The following is a 26,824-nucleotide window of genomic DNA, read 5'->3' as shown; positions in this document are numbered from 1 at the left end:
AGGCAAGGTGATAGGCAAAGAGTCAACCATCTGCTGGTTCACTCCCCAAACACCCACAACAGCCAGGGCTGGCAAGCCAGAGCCAGGAGCTCCACCTGGATCTCCCCTGGGTGGCAGGAACCCAACTACTTGGGCAGTTGTCTGCACTCCCAGTTGCATTAGCATAAAACTGAATGGAAGGTGGAGGTAGGGCTCAAACCCAGGCACTCTGATGTGGAATGCAGGCATCCCAGATCACTACACACCCCGGCACCTCAGCACGAACCCTTGAAGCGGCCTCTCCCCTTATCCTTGCGTGAAACCCCGGGCTTCACAGATGTCTTGGGGCCAAGGGGCGAGTGGATGATGGTGTCAGGAGGCTCTGCCCAGCCCTGGCACACATGCCTGTTCTACATTAGATCGCAGCTTTGGGCACGCGTTAGCGTAGTGGCTCCTGGAGCTGAGCCCACTCCGCTGACCGTGCTTCCAGCTCGCAGAATCACAGAGACTGAAGGAAGCGTGAGAGACCCTCTGCAGCCCAGCTCTCACCCTGCTGGGCCCCAGGCCCTTCCCTCACCTCAGGGGCTAGTCACTGCTCAGCGTGCATGCTGCTGGCACGCAGTCCTTTTTCCTTCATGACCATCTCTCGAGTTGCCCCAGTACTCTAAAGCTGGTGGAATGTAAAGCTGTTGTGAAGGTAAAAGAAAGTACTGTTGGGGCCGGCACTGTGGTGCAGCAGGCAGAGCTGCCGCCTGCAGCGTCGGCATCCCACGTGGGCGCCGGTTCAAGTCCCAGCTGCTCCACTTCCGATCCAGCTCCCTGCTGTGGCCTGGGAAAGCAATAGAGGATGGTCCAAGTTCTTGGGCCCCTGCACCCACGTGGGAGACCTGGAGGAGGCTGCTGGCTCCTGGCTTTGGATTGGCTCAGCTCTAGCCATTGTGGCCATTTGGGGAGTGAACCAGCAGATGGAAGACCTATCTCATTCCCTACCTCTCTCTGTAACTGTCTTTCAAATAAAAAAAAAATCTTAAAAAAAAAAAAAACAAACATCATTTGTGGGCCATACAAAATCACCAGTTTGAAGACTGGCCTGTTGGAGATTTGATGAATTCTGAGTCCCACCTGCAGCTGCCGTGGCAGGGCCAGGCCAGGTGATTAGCGGGCCGTGTGTAGCTGTGACGTTCCCCGCCCCTCAGGCACATCTATGAATTGTATTTATGCTTGTGTGACAGTATTAAGCAGTCTCCATTTTACTGGCAGATTTGAAAGAGGCTCTAATGTTAGTGTCCTCACGCAGGAGAGCGAGCCTGTGCAGTAGTGAGAATGGGGAGAGTTTGCTACGAAGAATCCCTGGAGTGGGCATTTGGCACAGCCATTAAGAGGCCGCTTGGGATGCCTGCATCCCCAACACAGTGCCTAGGTTCAAGCTTCGTCGTCTTCTTTTTTTTTTTTTTTAATTAATTAATTTATTTGAAAGAGTTACAAAGAGAGAGAGAGAGATCTTCCATCTCCCCAATTGGCCACTCCGCAATTGGCCACAACGGCTAGAGCTGAGCCATTCTTGAAGCCAGGAGCCGGAAGCTTCTTCCAGGTCTCCCACGTGGGTGCAGGGGCCCAAGCACTTGGGTCATCTTCCACTGCTTTCCCAGGCCACAGCAGAGATCTGGATTGGAAGTGGAGTAGCCGGGTCTCGAACCTGCGCCCATATGGGATGCCGGCGCTTCAGGCCAGGGCTTTGACCCACTGCACCACAGCGCCAGCCCCAGAACTTCTGCTTCTAATCCAGCTTCCTGCTGCAGCACAACCTGGGAGGCGCAGGCAATGCTCAATTACCTGGGTCCCTGCCGCCCACATGGGAGACCAGCCTGAGCCCCAGCTCCTGGCTTTGGCCTGGCCCGGCCCTGGCTGTTGACCGGCATTTGAGGAGTGAACCAGTGGGTGGGGGATCTCTGACTCTGTCTCTGTCCATCTGACTCTCTCCATGTCTGTCCCTCTGCCCTGATGAATCAAACAATAAATGTGTAAATGATTGTTTTAATTATTAACTGTAACAAGGACTTAGAGTAATAAGGGACTGGTTAGTGAGAAGCAAAGGAAACAGGAGATTATAGCAATAGCAGAAATAAGGTGCATTCCTGCCCAGGCCCAGAGGGAGCACCCAAAGACAGCCTCCAAGGCTAAGGCCCGGGCCGCACGGGAGCCGCCACAGCCGTGGCTCAGGGGGCGGCAGGGAAGCTGCTGTGGTGCTGTGTAGACAGAGCTCGCTGGGAACCCTTCAGCTGTAGTGGAAGTGTCCAGCCAGGTGCCACCTGCCCAGGCCTGCCTGGCCCAAAAACCCTTCTCCTGCATGCCTCTCCAGTGCCCTCTGCTGAGAGAGCAGTGTGCTGGCAAGCAAAAATTGTTAAAGGTCTTAGGTGGATTTTACAGAACTGGTAAACCGTGAAGTCTGGCGCCAAGAGGCAGTAAATCAATAAGCAGCGCCCCTCCGCCACCTCCAGCTTCATCAGTTGCTGCAAGTGGACACTGAGGGGGAAACAGTGCACTGCCTGCTTTCACATTCTGTAGCGAAGAATGGAATCTTCGTCACTGTCAACCACTCGGCGTGTCCACTAGGACAGCCGTGTCTGTGCCATGGAGTGGCCACAAGGATAACTGTGTCTGTGCCACAGCATGTCCACGAGAACAGCTGTGTCTGTGCCACGGTGTGTGCACAAGGACAATGTGTCTGTGCCATGATGTGTCCGCTAGGACAGCTGGGTCTGTGCCACGGCGTGTCCCCGCTAGGACAGCTGCGTCTGTGCCACGGCGTGTCCGCTAGGACAGCTGTGTCTGTGCCACGGCGTGTCCCCGCTAGGACAGCTGTGTCTGTGCCACGGCGTGTCCCCGCTAGGACAGCTGTGTCTGTGCCATGACGTGTCCGCTAGGACAGCTGTTTCTGTGCCACGGTGTGTCCCCGCTAGGACAGCTGTGTCTGTGCCACGGCGTGTCCCCACTAGGACAGCTGTGTCTGTGCCACAGCGTGTCCCCGCTAGGGCAGCTGGGTCTGTGTCACGGCTTGTCCACTAGGACAGCTGTGTCTGTGCCATGACGTGTCCGCTAGGACAGCCGTGTCTGTGCCACGGCGTGTCCTCTAGGACAGCTGTGTCTGTGCCACGGCGTGTCCGCTAGGACAGCTGTGCCTGAGAGCCAGCTGGAAATTTTCTTCTGCTCTGTGAAGCATTTTCACAGAATGTGTATTCACATGCGATTATATAATTGACTGTGGAAATGGAGTGTTATTAAAGTTCTGCTGTTGGGGCAGCTATTAGGTAAAGCAGTTAAGATGCTGCCTGAAACACCCACGTTCCCTAGCAGAGTGCCTGGTTCTAGTCTGGCTCTGGTTCTAGTCGCAGCCTCCTGGTAGTGCACACCCCGGGAGTCAGAGTGATGGCTCAAGTAGTTAAGTCCCTGCCATCCACAGGGGAGGCCCAAATGGAGTGATTGGTCCTGGCTTTGGCCTGGCCCAGCCCCTGCTGTTGTGGGCATTTGGGGAGAGAACCGGCAGATGGAAGATCTGTCTGTCTCTGTATGTATATCTCTCTCCACTTTTCAGATGAAAAGGAAAAGAAATAATTCTAAATCAAAGAACTACACTTGTGAGGCCGGCGCTGTGGCACATTAGGTTAATCCTCCGCCTGCAGTGCTAGCATCCCATATGGGTGCCAGTTCGAGTCCTGGCTGCCCCTCTTCCAATCCAGCTCTCTGCTGTGGCCTGGGAAAGCAATAGAACCTGGCCCAAGTCCTTGGGCCCCTGCATCCATGTAAGAGACCTGGAAGAAGCTCCTGGCCCCTGGCCTTGGATCAGCACAGCTCCGGCTATTGCAGCCATCTAGGGAATGAACCAGTGGACTGAAGACCTCTCTGTCTCTCCCTCTTTAAAAAAAGAACTATACTTGTAATGAACATGCTAATAGTTATGCTAAAGTAATTTTATAGTGATAAGATATTTATTCAACCCAATTAGTTTTTTTTTTAAATTTTATTATTTTTTTTTTTTTTGACAGGCAGAGTGGACAGTGAGAGAGAGAGACAGAGAGAAAGGTCTTCCTTTTGCCGTTGGTTCACCCTCCAATGGCCGCCGCGGCCAGCGCGCTGCGGCCGGCGCACCGCGCTGATCCGATAGCAGGAGCCAGGAGCCAGGTGCTTTTCCTGGTCTCCCATGGGGTGCAGGGCCCAAGCACCTGGGCCATCCTCCACTGCACTCCCTGGCCACAGCAGAGAGCTGGCCTGGAAGAGGGGCAACCGGGACAGAATCCGGCGCCCCAACCAGGACTAGAACCCTGTGTGCTGGCGCCGCTAGGCAGAGGATTAGCCTAGTGAGCCGCGGCGCCAGCCACAACCCAATTAGTTTTAAGACAAGTTGTAATTAAGTAGTTCTGCAGCAGTCAGTACTAACCTTCCCTGAGTAAGCCTGGGTAGATTGTTGATAAGCTGTATTTGTCAGGATTCTTTGGTTACAGGCAGTGAGAGGAGCTGTATGGTTTCGGGGTGTGGGGTTGTAAGTGATGTAAGGGGGCCGACAGAGCTGGAGGAGACACTGAAGACCAGAACAGGGACCTACGGCGTCCTGCAGCCTAGGCAGCAAGCGCTGCTGGCGGGTGTGCAGGCGGACAGTCAGTGCCACAGACGTGCTGCAGCTGCTGCCACTCCAGGGCAGGGCTCGGGTTCCAGGGCGCTGGGGCTGGCCTGGCGTGAACCATGCTCAGCCCTGGCCCAGAGAGGGCAAGGGGTCGAGGTATCAGGCTGCAGAAATGACCCTTCTGCACTCAAAGATCATGGAGTCGTAGTCCTTGTCTCCTTTTCTTAGCTTCTGTTTCTTGGTGGCTTCATTTTCAGACTCTCTCTGGTTGAGAGATGGCCACGGCAATGCCCAGCGCTCTGGTTCTGTGGAGTTCACGGCCGGTGTCGTCTGGCACTTGGGGCTCTTCAGTGAGCCGCGTGATGCATCCCTGGTGCTGCTGCCTCTGGAAGCCCTGGGCTGCGAGGGCGGGAGGTGGCGCCCGACAGGATGGGTGGAGGAGGCCGGGCGGCACAGGGGGTCTTAGCAACCTGCGCCAGCACTAAGAGGAAAACGTGACAGGGCGCCTCCTCAGACCTCTGCGTCCTTCAGCACCCTTCCCAAAGGAAGATCCCTGTTAGGTTCAGAGCACAAGTCGGCCTCGCCTTCTGCAGGCAAGGGTTCCAGCGTCAGTGGCCCGCGTGTGCACTGCTAGGGAGTTGGTATGAGAGCTGGGGCAGGGGCGGGGAGGGCTGAGGTCGTAGTTGAGTTCTCAGAGCCCCAGCTCTGCTCTGTGGGGCCTTGACCCAGGCATGCAGAACTCAGAGAGGACCCCTCAGTGGTGGAGGCTCGTGCCTAGGATTGCCGGTCTCCTTGGGGTCTCCGCATGCTGCCTAGCTCACAGGAGCCTCTGGGGAGAACAGTGGACCCTCGCTCGGCTTTTCCTGCCTGTGCCACCACGTCACGCCTCGCCCCAGCCCAGCACAGCTCTGGCTGCAGCCCCACCCACTGGCCAAAGCTTCAAGAAAAAGGGAAGACTGGGGAAATTCATTCTCGTCCGAAGTTTGCTCTCCCCAGTCTGCCTACTTGTGTTTATTTTTTATTTATGTTTTTCGAATTTATATTGTACTTTGTCCAATTTTGGGGTTGAGGCAAATCAGTGGGAGAGAGTGGCTGTAGGGGGCTCACCCCACCGTGGCCAGCACCCAGAGTCCCAAGTGATGACCTGTGTCAACCTTCCATCCTGCATACCATAGATAGTATGTCACGGTGTCTGCGTCAGGAGGCTGAGCTTAGCTGGGTCCCCTTCAAGGCCTGCACCTGTGGGACAGGGCAGCATCCAGGCTGCCCCGGGCCAGTGGCCAAGCTTAGTTCTTTGCAGTTGGATTGACAGCTGATGTCTTCAAAGCCACGGCCAAGAAGGAGGCTATAAAGCAGCCTGCCAGAAGGGAGTCTTTAAAAGGGGAAAAAAAAAAAAGTGTGTTTATTTATTTTGAAAGGTTTAGAGACAGAGAGGGATCTTCCATCCACTGGTTCACTCCCCAGTGGCTGCAGCAGCCGGTCCAACACTTGGGCCATTTTCCCACTGCTTTTCCCAGGCCGTTAGCAGAACTGGATTGGAAGTGGAGCAGCCGAGACACAAACCAGCACCCGTGTGGGGTGCCAGCGGGGGCTTTGCCCCTGCAGCACAGCGCCAGCCCCTGGGAAGGGGTCCTAAGGGAGTGGCATTCATCTTGGCCATCTCGCAATGGTTAGAAGCAGAGCACCCAAGGTGTGTGAGCATCAGAGGACCTTGGAGTCCATCAGCCATCTCACCTCTGGTCCTCAACCCCAGACTCCACGTGGCGGGTGGGAAATAATCACTGGACCGGCCCTGCCTCCTGGGAATCTGGACTCGGGAGCCAGGACAGGGTCAGCGCCAGGCACCGCTAGATGAGCCCTGGGCGTCCTGCTTGGCCTCTGCACTGCCTGGCCAAATGGCTGCCTGCACTGAGCGCTCTCCAAGGTGGATGTGTGTGGTCTCACAGAGACCCCTGAGAATGCCCCAGGAGGCTGTTGGCTTGTTCATCTGAGGAGAGACTGTGGGTGGTGGAGAAGGAGGGACCTGACTTTTCTTTGTGGCCTTTTGTACGTATTTTTCTTCATGTATTTTTTTGTACATGTATTTAATTTTACAAAGTAAAAATAGGACTAGATGTTGATTTTTAAATTTTATTGGCGAACAATAGAAAACCTGTGCATTAGGAGTTAGAAGTAAAAAGATTACTGCTAGCCAGGAGAAGACTGGATAAAGCCGTATCAAAGGGCAGATGTCGGAAGTACGCTTTGTCGCGTCAGCCTGAGCAGAGGCGGGGAAGTGTCGGTTCTCGTGGCGGCAAGAACTCTGCTCCCAGCACCGACTGTACCATCACAGCAAAATCTTAACGCCGCTGAGGGAGTCGCGGCTCTGATTCATTTAATTTGCTGATTAAAGAGAATTAAAATCATTTTTATTCTTATTGAGTACCTTTTTAAATTTACTATCTGAAGGCAGTGGGATGGCCTCGTTGTGCTGTGGGTTGAGGAAGTGCAGTGGCACTGTGACCTGGCTTCCCCTGGCGTGTGGCAGAACTGTCATTCACACGGGCTCCTGCGCCTGTGGCCTGCCCTCTGCACCTGTAACCTGAAAACATTCCCGAAAGCTCCATGTGTCTTCTCAGGTAAAGCGCAGTCTCTTTCCCGCTTGACAGTTCTCGTCGGCCTTGGCTGAACACTGGAGTCTGGAAGCCTGAGTCCCACTCCCAGGGCGCGCACTGGAGTGGGTTGCGACCACGGTGGAAACTTCTCCAGTGACGTTGATGGGTACCAAAGCTGAACCACGGTTTCAGGGCTTGGCTGGTCTGTTTTAGACAGCAGGAAACAGAGCTCCTATCTGTTTGTTCCCTCCGCAAACACCTGCAGTGGGTGGGGTGAGGCCGGGCCGGAGCCGGGAGCCAGGAACTCCATCCAGGTCTCCACCAGCCGTCACCTGCTGCCTCCTGGTGTGTGCATTAGCAGGAAGCTGGAATGCGAGTAGAACCAGGAATCGAACCCAAGCACTGCCTATGGGATGTGGGCACCTTTACCACTTGGCCAAAAACACACCCGAACCACTGTTTTAAAGGGAGAAGACTCACAAAGACACCTCCTCATCCTGTGGATTTATGTTTTCATTATAATTGAATTACTTGACTAATATTATTATATTTGTACAAACTGATACTAGGTTGAAAATTCCTTGTGCGTGTAGCTGAATATAAAAAATTTACAAATTAAAAACAGACTGAAAAGTTAATAAATTCAAGACAATATTAATAGATGGATGTCAGGTTTATTTTATTTATTTGAAAGAGTTAAAGAGAGAGGCAGAGGCAGAGAGAGAGGTCTTCCATCTCCCCAAATGGCTGCAACGGCTGGAGCTGAGCTGAGCTGAAGCCAGGAGCCTGGAGCCTGGAGCTTCCTCTGGGTCTCCCATGTGGGTACAGGGGCCCAAGGACTTGAACCATCTTCTCTGCTTTCCAAGGTGCATTAGTTGGGAGCTGAATCAGAAGTGGAGCAGCCGGGACCTGAATGGGCACCCACACAGGGTGCTGGCAGCCCAGGCCGGGGCTTGAACCCGTGTGCCACAGCGCCAGCCCCGGATGACAGAATTTTGCTGAGGTTTTGGGCTTGCTGTTCCTCTACTAACTCCGTTACAGTGACCTTCCCTCTGTATCAGTCTGGTCCACTTGGGAGATAGGAGCCACACAGATAAAGTTTAACTCCAGAAATAATTAAACTGTGATAAAGGGTATTAACTCCAGAAATGACAGGGTTCCCAAGCTGAGGGTGAGTACCCAAGGAAGGACTCAGGTGGAAGAGGCCCCCAAGGCTGAAGTTTGAGGAGGGTATAGCTGCACACTGATGGCCAAGCTCACAGACACGCGGTGGAAGTGGGGTGTCTGCGGTGTCCCAGTCAGGAGGGCTGTGTTACTGAAAGTACCACAGGGCACAGATCTGGGGCTCACAGGGTCTGTGCTGGGGGGTCGTGAGAAGGTGCCCCAGACCGTGTCTGAGCTGCAAGGTGGCTGAGAAACCACCCATGCTGGACCCATGGCTGGGGCCATCGCTAGGTGGTCTCACACCCGAAAGTTGGCCCCGCCGTGCAGCAGCCAGAAGCAGGAGGCCCCCTCCGGTGTCCTGCAGGTGCCCTGTACTGAGAAAGCTCCATGCTGTGCCCACTCTGTCGTTATCACAGAGCCCATGTTGAAGGGCGAATTTGGAGCTGATGGCAGTGAGTGGAGAGCCAGGCTGCATTGCGACATTTCAGCCCTGAGTCGCAGGCGGCTGTGACCACTTCCACGCTGAGCTGCCCTGTGCTGACTCAGCACCCTACACCACTGACCATGCCTTGTGGGGATGTTTGCAGACAACAGGCTTATCAAGCATCACCTCTCCAGGCTGTGACTCGGCTGACAGACGTCCACATTTTGGAGATACCTTGAATGACTGATGATGACCCTGAGACAACGGTGAGGAATGCGGGTCTGGCCTGGCCGCCGTTGTACCCTTTCCCCCGCGCGATGCCCAGCACGTGCAGGCTGAACACAGCGGCCAGCGGAGGCAGCCAGGACATGAGGGCGCTTGGTGCAGTAGTGTGGGGTCCATGTCCATTTCCCACCTGCACTCGGAATGTCCTCCTGAATCCCATGCACACACGCCGTCCATGGCTCAAAACTTTCTGCAGCTAATGTTCCTCATGCTTGATCTGAGACAGGTGGGGCTGGCAGTGACAGAGCGGTCTCTAGGATGCACAGGTCTCTAAGACTCACAGGTCTCTAGGACGCACAGGTCTCTAGGACGCACAGGTCTCTAAGACTCACAGGTCTCTAGGACACACAGGTCTCTAAGACTCACAGGTCTCTAGGACTCACAGGTCTCTAGGACATACAGGTCTCTAAGACTCACAGGTCTCTAGGACGCACAGGTCTCTAGGACACACAGGTCTCTAGGACGCACAGGTCTCTAGGACGCACAGGTCTCTAAGACGCACAGGTCTCTAGGACGCACAGGTCTCTAGGACGCACAGGTCTCTAGGACTCACAGGTCTCTAGGACACACAGGTCTCTAAGACTCACAGGTCTCTAGGACGCACAGGTCTCTAGGACACACAGGTCTCTAAGACTCACAGGTCTCTAGGACGCACAGGTCTCTAAGACTCACAGGTCTCTAGGACGCACAGGTCTCTAGGACGCACAGGTCTCTAGGACTCACAGGTCTCTAGGACACACAGGTCTCTAGGACATACAGGCTCTAGGACACAAAGGTCTGTAGGACGCACAGGTCTCTAGGACGCACAGGTCTCTAGGACTCACAGGTCTCTAGGACATACAGGTCTCTAGGACGCACAGGTCTCTAGGACGCACAGGTCTCTAAGACTCACAGGTCTCTAGGGTGCACAGGTCTCTAGGGCGCACAGGTCTCTGGGACGCACAGGTCTCTAGGGCGCACAGGTCTCTAGGACGCACAGGTCTCTAGGATGCACAGGTCTTAAGACTCACAGGTCGCTAGGATGCACAGGTCTCTAGGGCGCACAGGTCTCTAGGACACACAGGTCTCTAGGACGCACAGTTCTCTAGGACGCACAGGTCTCTAGGGCGCACAGGTCTCTAGGATGCACAGGTCTCTAGGGCGCACAGGTCTCTAGGGTGCACAGGTCTCTAGGATGCACAGGTCTCTAGGATGCACAGGTCTCTAGGACGCACAGGTCTCTAGGATGCACAGGTCTTAAGACTCACAGGTCGCTAGGATGCACAGGTCGCTAGGATGCACAGGTCTCTAGGATGCACACAGGTCTCTAGGGTGCACAGGTCTCTAGGACGCACAGGTCTCTAGGACACACAGGTCTCTAGGACACACAGGTCTCTAGGACACACAGGTCTCTAGGGCGCACAGGTCTCTAGGACGCACAGGTCTCTAGGGCGCACAGGTCTCTAGGGCGCACAGGTCTCTAGGACGCACAGGTCTCTAGGGTACACAGGTCTCTAGGACATATAGGCTCTAGGACACACAGGTCTCTAGGACGCACAGGTCTCTAGGACGCACAGGTCTCTAAGACGCACAGGTCTCTAGGACGCACAGGTCTCTAGGACGCACAGGTCTCTAGGACTCACAGGTCTCTAGGACACACAGGTCTCTAAGACTCACAGGTCTCTAGGACGCACAGGTCTCTAAGACTCACAGGTCTCTAGGACGCACAGGTCTCTAGGACGCACAGGTCTCTAGGACTCACAGGTCTCTAGGACACACAGGTCTCTAGGACATACAGGCTCTAGGACACAAAGGTCTGTAGGACGCACAGGTCTCTAGGACGCACAGGTCTCTAGGACTCACAGGTCTCTAGGACACAGGTCTCTAGGACATACAGGTCTCTAGGACGCACAGGTCTCTAGGACGCACAGGTCTCTAAGACTCACAGGTCTCTAGGGTGCACAGGTCTCTAGGGCGCACAGGTCTCTGGGACGCACAGGTCTCTAGGGCGCACAGGTCTCTAGGACGCACAGGTCTCTAGGATGCACAGGTCTTAAGACTCACAGGTCGCTAGGATGCACAGGTCTCTAGGGCGCACAGGTCTCTAGGACACACAGGTCTCTAGGGCGCACAGGTCTCTAGGACGCACAGGTCTCTAGGGCGCACAGGTCTCTAGGATGCACAGGTCTCTAGGGCGCACAGGTCTCTAGGACACACAGGTCTCTAGGGTGCACAGGTCTCTAGGATGCACAGGTCTCTAGGACGCACAGGTCTCTAGGGCGCACAGGTCTCTAGGATGCACAGGTCTTAAGACTCACAGGTCGCTAGGATGCACAGGTCTCTAGGATGCACACAGGTCTCTAGGGTGCACAGGTCTCTAGGGTGCACAGGTCTCTAGGACGCACAGGTCTCTAGGACACACAGGTCTCTAGGACGCACAGGTCTCTAGGGCGCACAGGTCTCTAGGGCGCACAGGTCTCTAGGGCGCACAGGTCTCTAGGACACACAGGTCTCTAGGGCGCACAGGTCTCTAGGACGCACAGGTCTCTAGGACGCACAGGTCTCTAGGGTACACAGGTCTCTAGGACATATAGGCTCTAGGACACACAGGTCTCTAGGACGCACAGGTCTCTAGGACACACAGGTCTCTAAGACTCGCAGGTCTCTAGGATGCACTCAGAACGCCCACGTCGCTCATCAGCGGGTTGGCGTCCCAGCTCCGTTCCTGGGAGCAGCAGGTGATGGCAAGCTGGGCCCCTGCACCACGCGGGAGACGTGGAGGGGGCTCCAGGCTCCTGGCTTTGGCCTGGCCCAGCCCCGGTGCTGTGGGCCTCTGGTGAGGGAACCAGCAGATGGAAAACGTCTGTCTCTCTGCCTTCCAAACAAAAATGAAAAAATAAACAAGCTAAACAATAAAGAAAAAAAGTAGGTGCCATACAAATACCGAACTTCTCTTTGTATTTAATAGGGAGAGAGAACAAGAACCCCAAGAAGAGGAGCGTTTGATGGAAGAAAAGAAAAAGAAAAAGCAGGAAGAAAAGAAGAAGAAAGAAAGTGCTCAGAAAAAGGTCTGCTGCCCCACTGCGCTCACCCTGCCCCACTGTGCACGCGCTCACCCTGCCCCACTGTGCACGCGCTCACCCTGCCCCACTGTGTGCTCACCCTGCCCCACTGTGCTCACCCTGCCCCACTGTGTGCTCACCCTGCCCCACTGTGCACTCACCCTGCCCCACTGTGTACTCACCCTGCCCCACTGTGCGCTCACCCTGCCCCACTGTGTACTCACCCTGCCCCACTGTGCTCACCCTGCCCCACTGTGCACGCGCTCACGCTGCCCCACTGCGCTCACCCTGCCCCACTGTGCACTCACCCTGCCCCACTGTGCACGCATTCACCCTGCCCCACTGTGTACTTACCCTGCCCCACTGCGCGCTCACCCTGCCTCACTGTGCGCTCACCCTGCCCCACTGTGTACTCACCCTGCCCCACTGTGCTCACCCTGCCCCACTGTGCACGCGCTCACGCTGCCCCACTGCGCTCACCCTGCCCCACTGTGCACGCATTCACCCTGCCCCACTGTGTACTTACCCTGCCCCACTGCGCGCTCACCCTGCCTCACTGTGCGCTCACCCTGCCCCACTACATGCTCACCCTGCCCCACTACGCGCTCACCCTGCCCCACTGTGCACGTGCTCACCCTGCCCCACTGCGCTCACCCTGCCCCACTACGCGCTCACCTTGCCCCACTGTGCACTCACCCTGCTCCACTGTGCGCTCACTCTGCCCCACTACGCACTCACCCTGCCCCACTGTGCGCTCACCCTGCCCCACTACGTGCTCACCTTGCCCCACTGTGCTCACCCTGCCTCACTGTGCACGCGCTCACCCTGCCCCACTGTGCTCACCCTGCCCCACTGTGCACTCACCCTGCCCCACTGTGCGCTCACCCTGCCCCACTGCGCACTCACCCTGCCCCACTGTGCTCACCCTGCCCCACTGTGCACTCACCCTGCCCCACTGTGCTCACCCTGCCCCACTGTGCGCTCACCCTGCCTCACTGTGCTCACCCTGCCCTTGCTCGCTGCACAGCGGAATCGCTCACCCTGCCCCACTACGCGCTCACCTTGCCCCACTGTGCACTCACCCTGCCCCACTGTGCACTCACCCTGCCCCACTGTGCGCTCACCCTGCCTCAGTGCGTGCTCACCCTGCCCTCGCTCGCTGCACGGCGGAATCGCTGTTCTGTCGCTTCTTAACATCCGTGTGCTGAACCTGCGACCAGTAAATACGGGCTTTGTGCTGTGGAGTAAATGAGGGGAGCAGGCACCAGGCGCCTCCTTAGAGCCAGAGTGTTGGACTGTGTGTTGGGGACGGCGGTGCAGAGTGTCTGTGCCGTTGCACTCGCGGGGAACCTTGGGGACAGCAGCGAGAGGCCCAGGAGAGGCGTTACACCGGCCTCACTGGGGCTGCAGGTGTTGTGTTTCTGCAGCGGGGACGAAATCCTTTACGCACTCTGCTGGTAAAGAGGAGGAGTCCTGGGAGGCTCGCAGGCGTCTGACACGCAGCACGTGGTGCGCTCTGTGCGCCTCCTGGACGGCACCGGCAGAGCAAGCTCCCAGGGAGTCTGCAGTTAGGTTCCTATTGCATGGACTCAACAGCATGTAGGCAATTATACGTTTTTCTCAATAATAAATCTGGCAAAAATTTCTTTTTAAAATGTCCAATATTAAAAGACTGCTTGTAGACTTTTATATATGCATATGTTCTACACACTATTATTCCTAAAGAGTATGTGATTTTTTTTTCAGGCTGCTGATCAAAAAACCAAAGGTAAGTTTGTTTGGATCTGGGGGGAGGGAGGTACATGGGATGGCGGTGTTGTGCCTTTAATGACAGTGTGGCTGTGTTTTTTAATTGATGGTTAAAAGCAACGAACTTAAGCTTGTGTTTACGTCTACTTTTTATTATTCATCGTGAAATTTTTCATTTACCACTGGTTTTACATCTGCATCTCATTGGCATTTGTTAATCCAAAAACCCCTAAAGAATGCTGTGTTAGCTTTCTTAACAAAGCTTTTTAATTTTCTTTTGGTTTGATTTCCACCAAACACGTTTGAACTGATGACAAGTTGGTTCATTTGAATAAGAACAACCAAAAGACAGTGCAGTTTTTTAAGCTTCCAGTTTCTCGTGCCAGCCACTCTTTACAGCAAAAAGAGGTTTACTCCTTCTGGTCTCCCGCTTTGCTTGGTTTGTGTAAAAGGTTTCCTTCGTCCCCCAAGCCCCAAGCTGGCTGACTGCCTTAGTGGGTGCTGTACTTCCTTCTCCGTAAGGAGCTGGATTCCCAGGAGCCAAGTGGAAGCCGCCCTCCCAGCCTCTTCACTGCCCTCCTGGTGCCCTCGGGGCCTTGGCGGTGGGAAGGAGCTCACACTGGGACGTGCTGCTGCCTCCCTGAGAGAGTGTGGACGGCTCCTGCCTCACACAGCTGTCGTCAGGCCCGAGTGGACGCTGTTCCTGTTTGTCAAGTAAAAGCCAAATTAGAAGAGGAAAAGGAGACTGCATGAGCTCGTGTGGGAGGAGGCTCAGCGGCAGTGCAGAGCTGTGGTGATTGTCATATCCGGCAGTCCTTGCTCCGTGACACCAGTCACGCAGACACACGCCCTGCGAGGGCCGTGCCCTGTGCCATCCCTGCAGCAGGGCCACCACCAGCGCTCCACGTGTCAGAGTGGAGGATGTGTCTGTCGCCTGGTAACTGTGCGGTGGCGTGGGGCGGGCACCATTTGCAGAGGCTCCAGCGTGAGGGAAGTGGCTGTGCCGTGGTTTGGTGAGATGGGACCCGAGGGAGCCCTGGGCGCGTGGGCCACGCTCAGAGTCATGTTAGAGCCCGCCACGCTCAGAGTCACGTTAGAGACAGAGCCTGCCACGCTCAGAGTCACGTTAGAGACAGAGCCCGCCACACTCAGAGTCACGTTAGACAGAGCCCGCCACGCTCAGAGTCACGTTAGAGACAGAGCCCGCCACGCTCAGTCATGTTAGAGACAGAGCCTGCGGCCCGGGTGAAGTGCTAGCAGGCAGCGTGGAGAGGGCGCCTCCTCTCTGACTCGCAGGACTCGTGTTGGAAGGGTTAGGGGGTGTGTGATCGACTGTTGGAACTGACGATTGTAAGTAAGGAACAGTGGTTTCTTACAGTTGTCACAAAGAATATAGGATTTGTGTTCTGAATTGTCAATTTCCTTTCTAAAAACATTTTGAAAAGTTTGAGCTTTTATAATTTGATTCCTTAACAGCTGTATTCTGTTGTCATTGTGATTATTTTTCATCAAATGAAAAAGTGCTTACTGTGTAGTCATCAGGAGTTACATTATCCTGCCTCTCTGTAGAGTTTTGGTTTTTTTAAGCTTCCATTAATATGGTTAACTTTAATTTTTTCCCCAGAAACCTTTTATTTAAGGAATACAAACTTCATACATTTAATAAATACAACTTTAAGAATATAGTTACTCTTCCCATCACACCCACACCCCTCTTCCTCCTCCCTCTCCTATTCCCATTCTTATTTTTTACTAAGATCTATTTTCCGTTAACGTTATACACATATGATTAACTCTGTACTAAGTAAAGAATTCAACAAATTGTTTAAAAAAAAAAAAACTGTTAGCAGTCAAGACAAGGGCTGTGCAAAGTCAGTGCATCTCGAAGTGTCGACTTCACTTCTATAGATTACCTTTTAGGTGCTCTAGTAGTTACCACAGATCAGGGAGAACATGTGGTATTTGTCCTTTTGGGACTGGCTTGTTTCACCAAGCATGATGTTTTCCAGTTACAACCGTTTTGTTGCAAACAGCAGGATTTCATTTTTTTAACCACTGTGTAGTATTACATAATGTACATATCCCATAATTTCTTTATCCAGTCTTCAGTTGATTGGCATGTGGGTTGAGTCCATATCTTAGCTATTGTGAATTGAGCTACAGTAAACATGAGGGTACAGATAACTCTTTCATATGCTGATTTAATTTTCCTTGGGATGACTGGGTCATACGATAGGTCTGTATTCAGATTTCTTAGGTGTCTCTGTACTGTCTTCCAACAGTAGATTAGGGTGCCTTTTTCCCCACATCCTCACCAGCATTTGTTGTTTGTTGACTTATGTATGAAAGTCTTTCTAACTGGGGTGAGGTGAAACCTCGTTGTGGTTTTGATTTGCATTTCCCTGACAGCTAGTGATCCTGAACATTTTTTCATGTGTCTGTGGCCATTTGGACTTCCCCTTGCAAAATGCCTGCTTAAGTCCTTTGTCTATTTCTTAACTGGGTTGCTTGTTTTGTTGTTGTGGAGTTTCTTGATCTCTTTATATATTCTGGTGTTAATCCTTTGTCAGTTGCAGAGTTTGCAGTATTTTCTCCTGTTCTGTCAGTTGCCTCTTCACTTTGCTGAGTGTTTCTTTTGCAGTGCAGAAGCTTCTCAGTTTGGTGTGATCTCATTTGTCAATTTTGGCTTTGATTGCTTGTGCCTCTGGGGTCTTTTCCAAAAACTCTCTGCCTGTGTCGATGTCTAGCAGGGTTTCCCCAACGTTCTCTAGTAATTTGATGGTATCAGATCCTAGATTTAGGTCTTTAATCCATTTTGAGTGGATTTTTGTGTAAGGTGTGAGGTAGGGGTCTTGCTTCTTACTTCTGCATGTGGAGATCCAGCTTTCCCAGTACCATTTGTTGAAGACAAATGCTCCAGGGATTGATTTTAGCTCCTTTGTCAAAGGTAACTTGGTTGTAGATATGTGGGTTGATTTCTCGCATTTCCATTCTGTTCTGTTGGTCTGTCCACCTGTTTTGTACCAGTACCAGGTTGTTTTGATTATAATTGCCCTGTAGTGTGTCTTGAAATCTGGTATTGTGATGCCTCCTGCTTTGTTTTTGTTGTGTAAGATTGCTTTAGCTGTTCGGGGTCTCCTGTGTTTCCATGTGAATTTCAACATCATTTTTTTCTATATCTGAGAAGAATATCCTTGGTATTTTGCTTGGTATCACATAGAATCAGTAAATTGCTTTTGATAGTATGGACATTTTGATGATATTGATTCTTCCAATCCATGAACATGGAAGATTTTTCCTGTGTGTGTGTGTGTGTGTGTGTATCTTGTATTTCTTTAATGTATTATAATTCTCATAGAGATCTTTGATATCCTTGGTTAAATTTATTCGAGTATTTTTTTTGGTAGCTATTGTGAATGGGATTGATCTTAGAAGTTCTTCCTCAGCATGGCATTGTCTATATACAAAGGCTATTGATTTTTGTTATATCCTGCACTTTATCAAACTCCTCTATGAGTTCCAACAGTCTCTTACTGGAGTCATTTGGGTCGCCTATATATAGAATCATGTCATCTGCAAATAGGGATAGTTTGACTTCCTCCTTCCCAATCTGATTTCTTTTTTCTTGGCTAATGACTCTGGCTAAAACTTCCAGGACTACACTGAATAACTGTGGTGAGAGTGGGCATCCTTGTCTGGTTCCAGATTTCAGTGGTAATGCTTCCAACCTTTTCCCATTCAGTAGGACACTGGCCCTGGCCACACTGGCCACTGGTCATGGATGTAGTAAGTTGTTGAGGAATGTTCTTTCTATACCCAATTTGCTTACAGTTTTCATCATGAAATGGTGTTGTATTTTATCAAATGCTTTCTCTGCATCTATTGAGATAATCTTAAAGCTTTTGTTCTTCAAGTTGTTGATGTGATGTATCACCCTGAGTGATCTGTGAATGTTGAACCATCCCTGCATACCTGGGATAAATCCCACTCGGTCTGGGTGAATGATCTTTCTGATGTGTTGTTGGATTCTATTGGCTAGAATTTTATTGAAGATTTTTGCGTCTTATGTTCATGAGGGAAATTGGCCTGTAGTTCTCTTTCTCTGTTGTGTCTTTTTCAGGTTTAGGAATTAAGATGATGCTGGCTTCTTAGAAGGAGTTCGGGAGGATTCCCTCCCTTTCAGTTTATTTGAGTAGCTTGAGAAGAATTGGAGTCAGTTCTTTAAAGGTCTGATAGAATTCAGCTGTGAAGCCATCCAGCCCTGGGCTTTTCTTTCTTGGGAGGGTCTTTATTACCGATTCATTTTCCATCTTGGTTATTGGTCTGTTTAGGTTTTCTGTGTCTTCATGGCTCCATTTTGGTCGGTTGTATGTGTCCAGGAATCTATCCATTTCCTTTGGGTTTCCTGTTTGCTGGCATACAGCTCTTTGTAGTAATTTCTGATGATTCTTTTTATTTCTGTGGTGTCTGTTGTTACATTTCCTTTTTCATCTCTAATTTTATTGAATTGTGTCTTCCTCTTTTTTTGGTTAGGTGGGCCAATGGTGTGACAATTTTGTTTTTCAAAAAAGCCAGATTTTCATTTTGTTTCTTTTGTATCAGTTTTTTGTTTGTTTGTTTCAATTTTATTGATTCTTCCCTAATTTTAATTATTTCTTTTCTCCTACTAGTTTTGGCCTTGGTTTGCTGTTGTTTTTCTAAGTCCATGAGATGCGTTGATAGCTCGTTTATTTGGTGCCGTTCCAGTTTCTTGATGTATGCACCTATTGCTATAAACTTTCTTCTTTTCACTGCTTTTGCTGTACCCATAAGTTTCAGTATGTTGTGTTGTTGTCTTCATTCATCTCCGGAAATTTTCTGACTTCTTCACTGACCCACTGTTCGTCCAGGAGCGTGCTTTCAGTCTCCATCTGTTTGCATATGCTCTAGGGATTCTTGGGTTGTGGATTTCCAGCTTCATTCCACTGTGGTCTGAGAAGATGCATGATGTGATTTCAATTTTTTTGAATTTGCTGAGACTAGCTTTATGGCCTGGCCTGTGGTCTGTTCCTAGAGAAAGGTCCATGCACTGCTGAGAAGAATGTGTGTTCTGTGGTTACAGGATGCAGCTCTGTAGATACCCATTAGGTCCATTTGGTCTGTAGTGTTGATTAACTCTGTTTCTTTGCTGATTTTCTGTGTAGTTGGTCTGTCCATTGCTGAAAGTGGAGTATTGAAATCCCCCACTACTATTGTGTTTGAGTCCATGTCTCCCTTTAGATCCATTAACATTTCTTTTACGTAGCCAAGTGCCCTGTAATTAGGTGCTTATACGTTCACAACAGTCACGTGTTCCTGTTGAACTGATCCCTTGATCATTACATAGTGCCCTTCTTGTTCATTTTGTCTGACACTAGGATGGCTACGCCAGCTCTTTTTTGGTTTCTGTTAGCATGGAGTATCTTTCCTATCCTTTCACTTCCAGTCTGCCTGTATCCTTGTTGGTGAGATGTGTTTCTTGTAGGCAGCAGACAGATGTGTTTTGTTTTTGTTTTTGTTTTTGTTTTTGTCTTGTTTTGTTTTGTTTTTGACAGGCAGAGTGGACAGTGAGAGAGAGAGACAGAGAGAAAGGTCTTCCCTTTGCCGTTGGTTCACCCTCCAATGGCCGCTGTGGCCGGCGCACCGCGCTGATCCGATGGCAGGAGCCAGGTGCTTCTCCTGGTCTCCCATGGGGTGCAGGGCCCAAGCACCTGGGCCATCCTCCACTGCACTCCCTGGCCACAGCAGAGAGCTGGCCTGGAAGAGGGGCAACCGGGACAGAATCCGGCACCCCGACCGGGACTAGAACCCGGTGTGCCAGTGCCACTAGGTGGAGGATTAGCCTATTGAGCCGCGATGCCAGCTGGTTTTGGTTTTTAATCCACTCAGCCAGTCTGTGTCTTTGAACGAGTGCTGAGGCTATTTGCATTCAGGGTGACTATAGGTAAGTAAGGACTTGGCCCTGCTGCTTTCCCACAAATATTCCTGGTGTTTACTTTGGAATTCCTTTGTACTCTTACTGGGAGATTTCCTGCGTTCATTCTTTCATGGTGGTGACCGTGTGTCTGTGTTAGTGTGTGCAGCACATCCATAAGCATCTTCTGTAAGGCTGGATGAGTGGTGACAAATTCAACTTCTGCTGTTATGGAAGGTCTCTATTTCACCTTCATTCATAAATGAGGGCTTTGCAGGGTGTGGTGTTCTGGGTTAACGGGTTTATTCTCTTCGACTTGGACTGTATCTCACCATCAGGGTTTCTGATGAGAAGTCAGCTGTGAGTCTAAGTGGAGATCCTCTGAGAGTCATCTGCTTTTTCTCTTGTGCACGTTTTGGAATCTTTCTTCCTGTTTTACTGTGGAGAGTTTGACTACAACGTGTCGTGGTGAAGGTCGTTTCTGGTTATTATTTCTGGTCATCTATTAGGAGTTCTATGTGCTTCCTGTACTTGGACCCATTTCTTTCTCCAAATTAGAGAAGTTTTCTGTAATTATTTCACTAAAAAGGCCTTCTAATCCATTCTCTTTGCACACCTTAAAGAACTCCTCTAACACCTGTAGGTTGGATCATTTGACAGTATTTCAGGTATTGACAATGCTATTTTTCAGTTTTCTAATTTCTTCTTCTTCTTCTTCCTTTTTTTTTTTTTTTTTTTTTTTTTTTTTTTTTTTTTTTTTTTTGCCTGACTGTATAATTTCCAGAGATTTGTCTTCTAACTCAGGTATTCTTTCTTCTGCCTCATCGAGTCCATTCTTAAGGCTTTCCATCACATTTTTTATTCTACTAAATTCATTCCCAATATTTCATTTTTATTTCTCTTTAAAATCTCAATTTTGTGGGAAAAATTTTCATTCATGTCATGTACGCATGTCTTCAGTTCATGAGTTTGCTCCTGATTACTCCTACGTAATCCTATGATCAGCTTTTTGGATTCCATTTCTGGCGTTTCATTTATCTCTTCATCTTCGTATTCTAGCATTGAAGTGTTGTGTTGTATTCTGCTGGGGACATCGTGTTGTCTTCCTTATTCTTGTTCTTGAGTTATTGCAGTCATTGCTAGGCACTGATGGTGATGACGCTTGTTGCTTTTGTCTCTGGTCTCTGCCTCTGTGGCCTGGTGGAGTTCTGCTCTATCAGTGAGTACCCAGAGGCATGAGCTGGGTGTGGTCAGGAGCTCTGTTCCGTGCTCCAGGGCGACCCCAGAGCTGAGCATGGTAGATCAGAGGAGGTGTGCTCTGCTCTGTTGGTACGCTCTCACGCTCACCTCCTGTCCTCAAGGAGACCAGTGCCTGGGCACCAGCCCCAGAGGGTGTGATTTCCACCTGTGTCACAAGAGCCACACGAAGGGCCTGTGCAGGATGGTGAGCACGGATCCTGCAGCAGTGACCCTCCCCAGGGAAGCAGCAGCCCGAGCGTGTGGGGCCGCCCACAGTGACCGCCCACGGACCCAGCCACTGCACCCTCCCACGCAGCCACAGTGTTTTCAGTCTCGGCACTCGAGGCTCCCACACTCACTTCTCCCAGCCAGACTTGGGCACCTCCTCTCGTCTGGCTTGCTGGGTGCACAGACAGCAGCTGGCGCAGCTGTTACGTATGTCCAAAATGGCGCCCGCCCTCTCTCAGCTAGGTACAGGACACTGGTGCCAGGTGGTTGAGGAGAGCAAAACGCGCCCCCTTTTTTCCTTCTAGTTTCGCAGACAGGGCTCTAAGCCGGGCCCACACCAGGCTCTTCCCACGGCTTTGTCTCCAGTGGCTTGGGCTGCTGCAGTCTGGACTCACCTCACTCTCCAAAGCTGGTGCTGAGGCTGTCGGCTGCTGGGGTCCTGGGATGTGCACACCCACACCTCCACGTGGGTGCCCAGTGCCCCCAGTTTGTGTGGCATTTCCTCCCATTTTCTCCCCAGCGCTTCCCTGAGATTGCACTCTCTCTGCTTTTCTTAAACTGTCGTCCCCTAGGCTCTTGTTTGTTTCTGAGTGGCAGGGAGCAACAGAGAACTCCCATCCTCTGGTTCAGTCCCCAGATGTCCAGCTGGGCCAGGAGCTTCTGTGAGTGGCAGGAACCAGAGTCAGGAGCCAGAGTCTCAGCCCAGGGTTCTGGTGTGGAGTGCTGCCCCGTGGACTAGGCCAGGCGCCGGCCCCTTGGCACACTTCGCTAGCTTCGGTTTACACATCTTCGCACTAGGATCACCGCCGGTGATGGGGATTAGAATTCATAAACGCAGGAGCCTGGTACAGGGTCTGGCAGGAAAGCAGTCACTGGATGAGAGTGGTGATTTGAGGCCTGCTGGGTATGCAACAGCACTGGAGATGGGGAGGTGAGAGGGCGAGGGACAGATGTGGCCTTGCGCTTGTCCTCACGTGCTAGATGCGTGTTGGAATGTTAGAAAAGCAAGTCCCGGGCCAGGCGTTGTATGGGATTTGGTTTAAGGGCTAGCTAAAATTTTTTGCACCAAAATCAACGTATCTTTATTTTATCTGTTTGGAGGGGAGAGTTAGAGACAGAGAGGTCCTGCATCCGTTAATTCACTCTCCAAGTGGTCGCAGTGGTCAGGGCTAGTACAGGCCAAACCCAGGAGCCGGAAGCTGCTTCGGGGTCTCCCACATGAGTGCAGGGGCCCAAACACTTGGGCCGTCTTGTGCTGCTTTCCTAGGCATCAGCAGGGACCTAGATCTGCCGGAGCAGCCGGGACTCCAAGCCGGCACCACACCAGCCACCCCTTAAACTTACTTTTAGTTCAGTTTTTTTTTTTTTTTTTTACAGGCAGAGTGGACAGTGAGAGAGAGAGAGAGAGACAGAGAGAAAGGTCTTCCTTTGCCATTGGTTCACCCTCCAATGGCCGCAGCGGCTGGCGTGCTGCGGCCGGCACACCGCGCTGATCCTAAAGCAGGAGCCAGGTACTTCTCCTGGTCTCCCATGCGGGTGCAGGGCCCAAGCACTTGGGCCATCCTCCACTGCACTCTCAGGCCACAGCAGAGAGCTGGCCTGGAAGAGGGGCAACCGGGACAGAATCCGGCGCCCTGACCGGGACTAGGACCTGGTGTGCCGGCGCCACAAGGCAGAGGATTAGCCTATTTAGCCACAGCGCCGGCCCTATTAATAACTTTTTAAGATTGATTTATTTGTTTGAAAGGCAGAGTTACAGAGAGAGAGGTCTTCCATCCTCTGGTTCACTCCCCAAATGGCCACAATGGCCGGAGTTGGGCCAGGCCGAAACCAGGAGCCAGGAACTTCTTCTGGGTCTCCAACATGGGTGCAGAGGCCCAAGCACTTGGGCCATCTTCTACTGCTTTCCCAGGACATACCAGAGAATGGGATCAGAAGTGGAGAAGTCGGAACTCGAATTAGTACCAATATGGGATGTTGGCACTGCAGGTGCGGCTTTACCCACTACGCCACAGTGCTGGCCCCACTGTGTGTTAAAGCAAACACACACACAGTCCTACAGAAGGCAACATTTGTGACCTAGGAGAGCACAGTTAAGACCTCGATGAGTTCAGGAAGACTGGAGGAGCTGAAAGCTGTTTGCTGGCTGGGCCTGTCCCTGCCGACGCCGCGAGCGCCTCAGGAGGGTGCTGGGAGTGACCTGCAGACTGTCCGGCCAGCTCAGTGTGACTATGCCACTCGAAAATTTTAGCTGAAAGCAGAAAATTCTTTAAAGCAGAAAATTGTTTTAAAAGACTTGCTCTCTACTAGAGAGAGTGAACCTCCACTTTTCACCAGCAGATGTCGCCCTTATTTTTTTTTAAATGCTTATTAGGCAACAAGGAAGGAAGGTGCCAGTTTGCTGAAAGTTTCGTGTCATTAGCTGTGGCGTCCCTGAGTGGTTGCTCTTACTTTTTCTGATTAAAACACATGATTGGCTGATGCTCCGTAAACAGAATCGGCTTGAGGTCCCATTGCCCCTCCGTCTTCTCTGCTGTGTGGGCCCTGCTACCAGCAGGGCGGGATCCTGTGGGCACCCGTCCCTGCCATTTGGCCGGAAGGAGGCTGGCAGGATGGCGGGATGTCCTGGTGCTTTGAAATTTGGATCTGAAGAAAGAATGTGGCTAATCAAGAACTGCCCACTGGACTAACCTGAATGCAAGGACAATGCGAGTTTTGAGGCCTTCCCGTTGCCATTTGAGGTTGTATTAGGTGGCTGCTAGTTTCCAAGATCCTGACAGTAGTGGCCTAAACCAGAGAAGGTTGATCACTGCCTCCTGCGGAGGAGCCCAGAGGGGACTCTGGCAGCTCTGGCAGCTCCGACTTCCTGTCCCTCCTGTCCCATCGCTTCACTGAGTGAGGTCTCGGCCTTTCTCTCCGTCCAGAGTGACCACAGAAGAGCGGCTACCGTGTCAGCACCCCAGCGGCAGGCGTGGGCCAGCTGACTGCGCTGTGTGGTGTGAGACCCCAGGGGCCCCTGGTCTCTGTCCAACAAGTACTCGATGACATTTTCCTGTGTGCAAGAAAGTACACTGCAGCTTCTCTGGATAATACAGGCTTTTATATATATATATATATTTATATATATTTAAAAGAGTTCCAAAAAGGAAGAGACAGAGAAAGAGAGATCTTCTGTCCACTGGTTCACTCCCCAAATGGCCACAGTGACCAGGGCTGGGCCAGGCCAAGACAGGAGCCAAGAGCCTCTTCTGGGTCTCCCACGTGGGTGCAGGGCCCAAGCACCTGGGCCATCCTCTGCTGCTTTCTCGTCATTAGCAGGGAGCGGGATCAGAAGTGCAGCAGCCGGGTGTCTGACTGGTACCGGTAGGGGCATCGCAGGCGGTGGCCTTCCCTGCTGGGCCGCCACACGAGTCCCGGAACGCAGGCTTTTAAAGGAAAGACTCTCACCCGCAAAAGCTTGTGATCTGTCACGCTTTCTGGTTTTTCAATCCCTGCTTCACCTTTAACCTTTATAGAAAGATAATTATTTAAATGTAATGCATTTCTGAGAAACCAGCTTCAACTTTATCTCTTTCAAGAAGACAGTTGCCAGGGCCGGCGCTGTGGCACACACAGGGGTTAAAGCCTGGCCTGCAGCATCGGCATCCCACATGGGTGCAAGTTCGAGTCCCGGCTGCTCCACCTCCAATCCAGCTCCCTGCTGATGCACTTGGGTTAAGCAGCAGAGGGCAGCCCAAGTCCTTGTGCCCCTGTGCCCACGTGGGAGACCCACAGGAAGCTCCTGGCTCCTGGCTTCAGATCAGTTCAGCTCTGGCCATTGTGGCCATTTGGAGAGTGAACCAGTGGATAGAAGACCTCTCTGTCTCTACCTCTCTCTGTAACTTTCAAATAAATAAAATAAATCTTTTTTTTTTTAAAGGTATTTGCCATTTCTAGACCAGCACCATCCAATAGAAATATAATGCAAGTCACAAACATGAGGCGCATTAAGTCTGTTTTAAAATAATCTAATAATGGGGGCTGGCACTGTGGCATGGCGGGTAAAGCTGTTGCCTGCAGCGCCTGCAACTGATATGGGTGCCAGTTCAAGTTCCAGTTCTACTTCCCATCCAGCTCCCTTCAGTGCTAAGGCAGTGGAGGATGGCCCAAGTCTTTGGGCCCCTGCACCCACGTGGGAGACCCAGATGAAGTTCCTGGCTCCTGGCTTTGGCTTGGCCCAGCCCTGACCATTGCAGCCGTTTGGGGAGTGAACCAGCAAATGGAAGATAATCTGTGTGTGTGTGTACACCTGCCTCTGCCTCTCCTCTGTAACTCTTTCAAATAAATCAATCTTAAAAAAAAAAAACCAGGAGGGGTGGGCTTTGGCATGCAGTTAAAATGCTGCTTGGGACCCCACATCCTGCATCCAAGTGTCTACTTTGAGTGCCAGCTCCACTCCCAATTCCAGCTTCCTGCTCAAGTGTTCTCTGGGAGGCGGCAGGGATTAGCTGCAGTACTTGGGTCCTGCCACCGTGTGGCAACCTGGACTGAAATCCAAGCTTTGGACTTCAGCCTGGCCCAGCCTCAGCTGCTGTGGGCATTTGAGGAGTAAACCAGTGGGTGAGAGCCATCGCTGTCTGTCGCTTTGTGTGTGTGTGTGCCTTTCAAGTACTTTTTAAAATGACAGGTGGAATTAGTTTCAGTAGTATGTTTTAAACTTGATATATCCAAAATATTACCATTTCAATATGAATTCAATATAAAAATTACTAGTGAGATGCACCTCCCTCCTCCCTCCCTCTCTCACTGAGGCCCAGCACCCAGCAGGCACTGTCTACCACAGCACATCCCAGTCTGCACAGCAGGCGCTCAGTCGCCACGTGTGGTGTGTGGTGTGGTTGGTGTGGTTAGTGCTGCCACTGGGGGCTGCGTGTGCTCATCTGCCCACTCTAAACTTCTCTGAGACTTCCAGTCAGCTCCACGTTCTTTAATTACTCGATGTGTTTTCCAAGTTTATCAGTTCAGTTAGTGAGAAGCTGTTTTCCACTTCCGTGCCTTCCTGCTGCAGCCAGCAGACCCTGGGCTTCCCCCGGATCCTTGTGTGACTTCTGGGCCTCCCCCGGATCCTTGTGTGACTTCTGGGCTTCCCCCGGATCCTTGTGTGACTTCTGGGCCTCCCCCTGATCCTTGTGTGACTTCTGGTTGTGTCCGGTTTGAAGGGGAACAGCTTCAAGAGGCGTGACAAGCAGGCCGCTTCAGGGCAAAGCTGGCCTCTGAGCTGGAGGCCACCCTGGGGCTGTGTGGGCTTCAGCAGCGCAGGGACACTGCTGAGAATAGAGTCCACCAGGGAGCCGCGGACTGAGCAGGCCCCTCGGCCAGGCCCAGCGGTGCTGCGACACACTAAGCCCTCAGCTTCCTGTCTTCCCAGCTTAATGACATCATCTTAAGATGATGAGGATCGGCTGGGAGCTGCTTATTTATAATTACTTTTACTTCTTTAAGAAAAGAAAACAATGAGACTTTGAGATACATTACTGGGATTCCCAGAAAAGCTATCCATCTTGACGCTCTAATACGGCGAGTAGCTTGCAG

The 26,824-nt window shown here is 51.7% G+C and overlaps 1 protein-coding gene across 7 annotated transcripts in view; it reads left to right on the top strand.

The window, feature by feature from the left end:
• The window catches only part of TNRC6C (trinucleotide repeat containing adaptor 6C), a 116,209-nt gene that overhangs the window by 30,848 nt on the left and 58,537 nt on the right, over positions 1 to 26,824 (top strand). For 5 of the 7 annotated variants that reach the window (XM_070060236.1, XM_070060237.1, XM_070060238.1 and 2 more), the window contains exons 2-3: positions 12,012 to 12,111; positions 13,852 to 13,873. In XM_070060236.1, coding sequence (XP_069916337.1) covers positions 12,049 to 12,111; positions 13,852 to 13,873 — 85 coding nt within the window. In that variant the 5' untranslated portion in view covers positions 12,012 to 12,048. Of the gene's footprint in view, positions 1 to 3,987; positions 9,046 to 12,011; positions 12,112 to 13,851; positions 13,874 to 26,824 lie in introns of those variants that run through there. The other 2 variants (XM_070060235.1, XM_070060234.1) reach the window with 2 other exon arrangements.

This window comes from Oryctolagus cuniculus, chromosome 17 (genome assembly GCF_964237555.1).
Source record: "Oryctolagus cuniculus chromosome 17, mOryCun1.1, whole genome shotgun sequence".
Taxonomy (NCBI): domain Eukaryota; kingdom Metazoa; phylum Chordata; class Mammalia; order Lagomorpha; family Leporidae; genus Oryctolagus; species Oryctolagus cuniculus.
The sequence above is the reverse complement of the archived record's forward strand: the minus strand, read 5'-3'. Positions and strand labels throughout refer to the sequence as shown.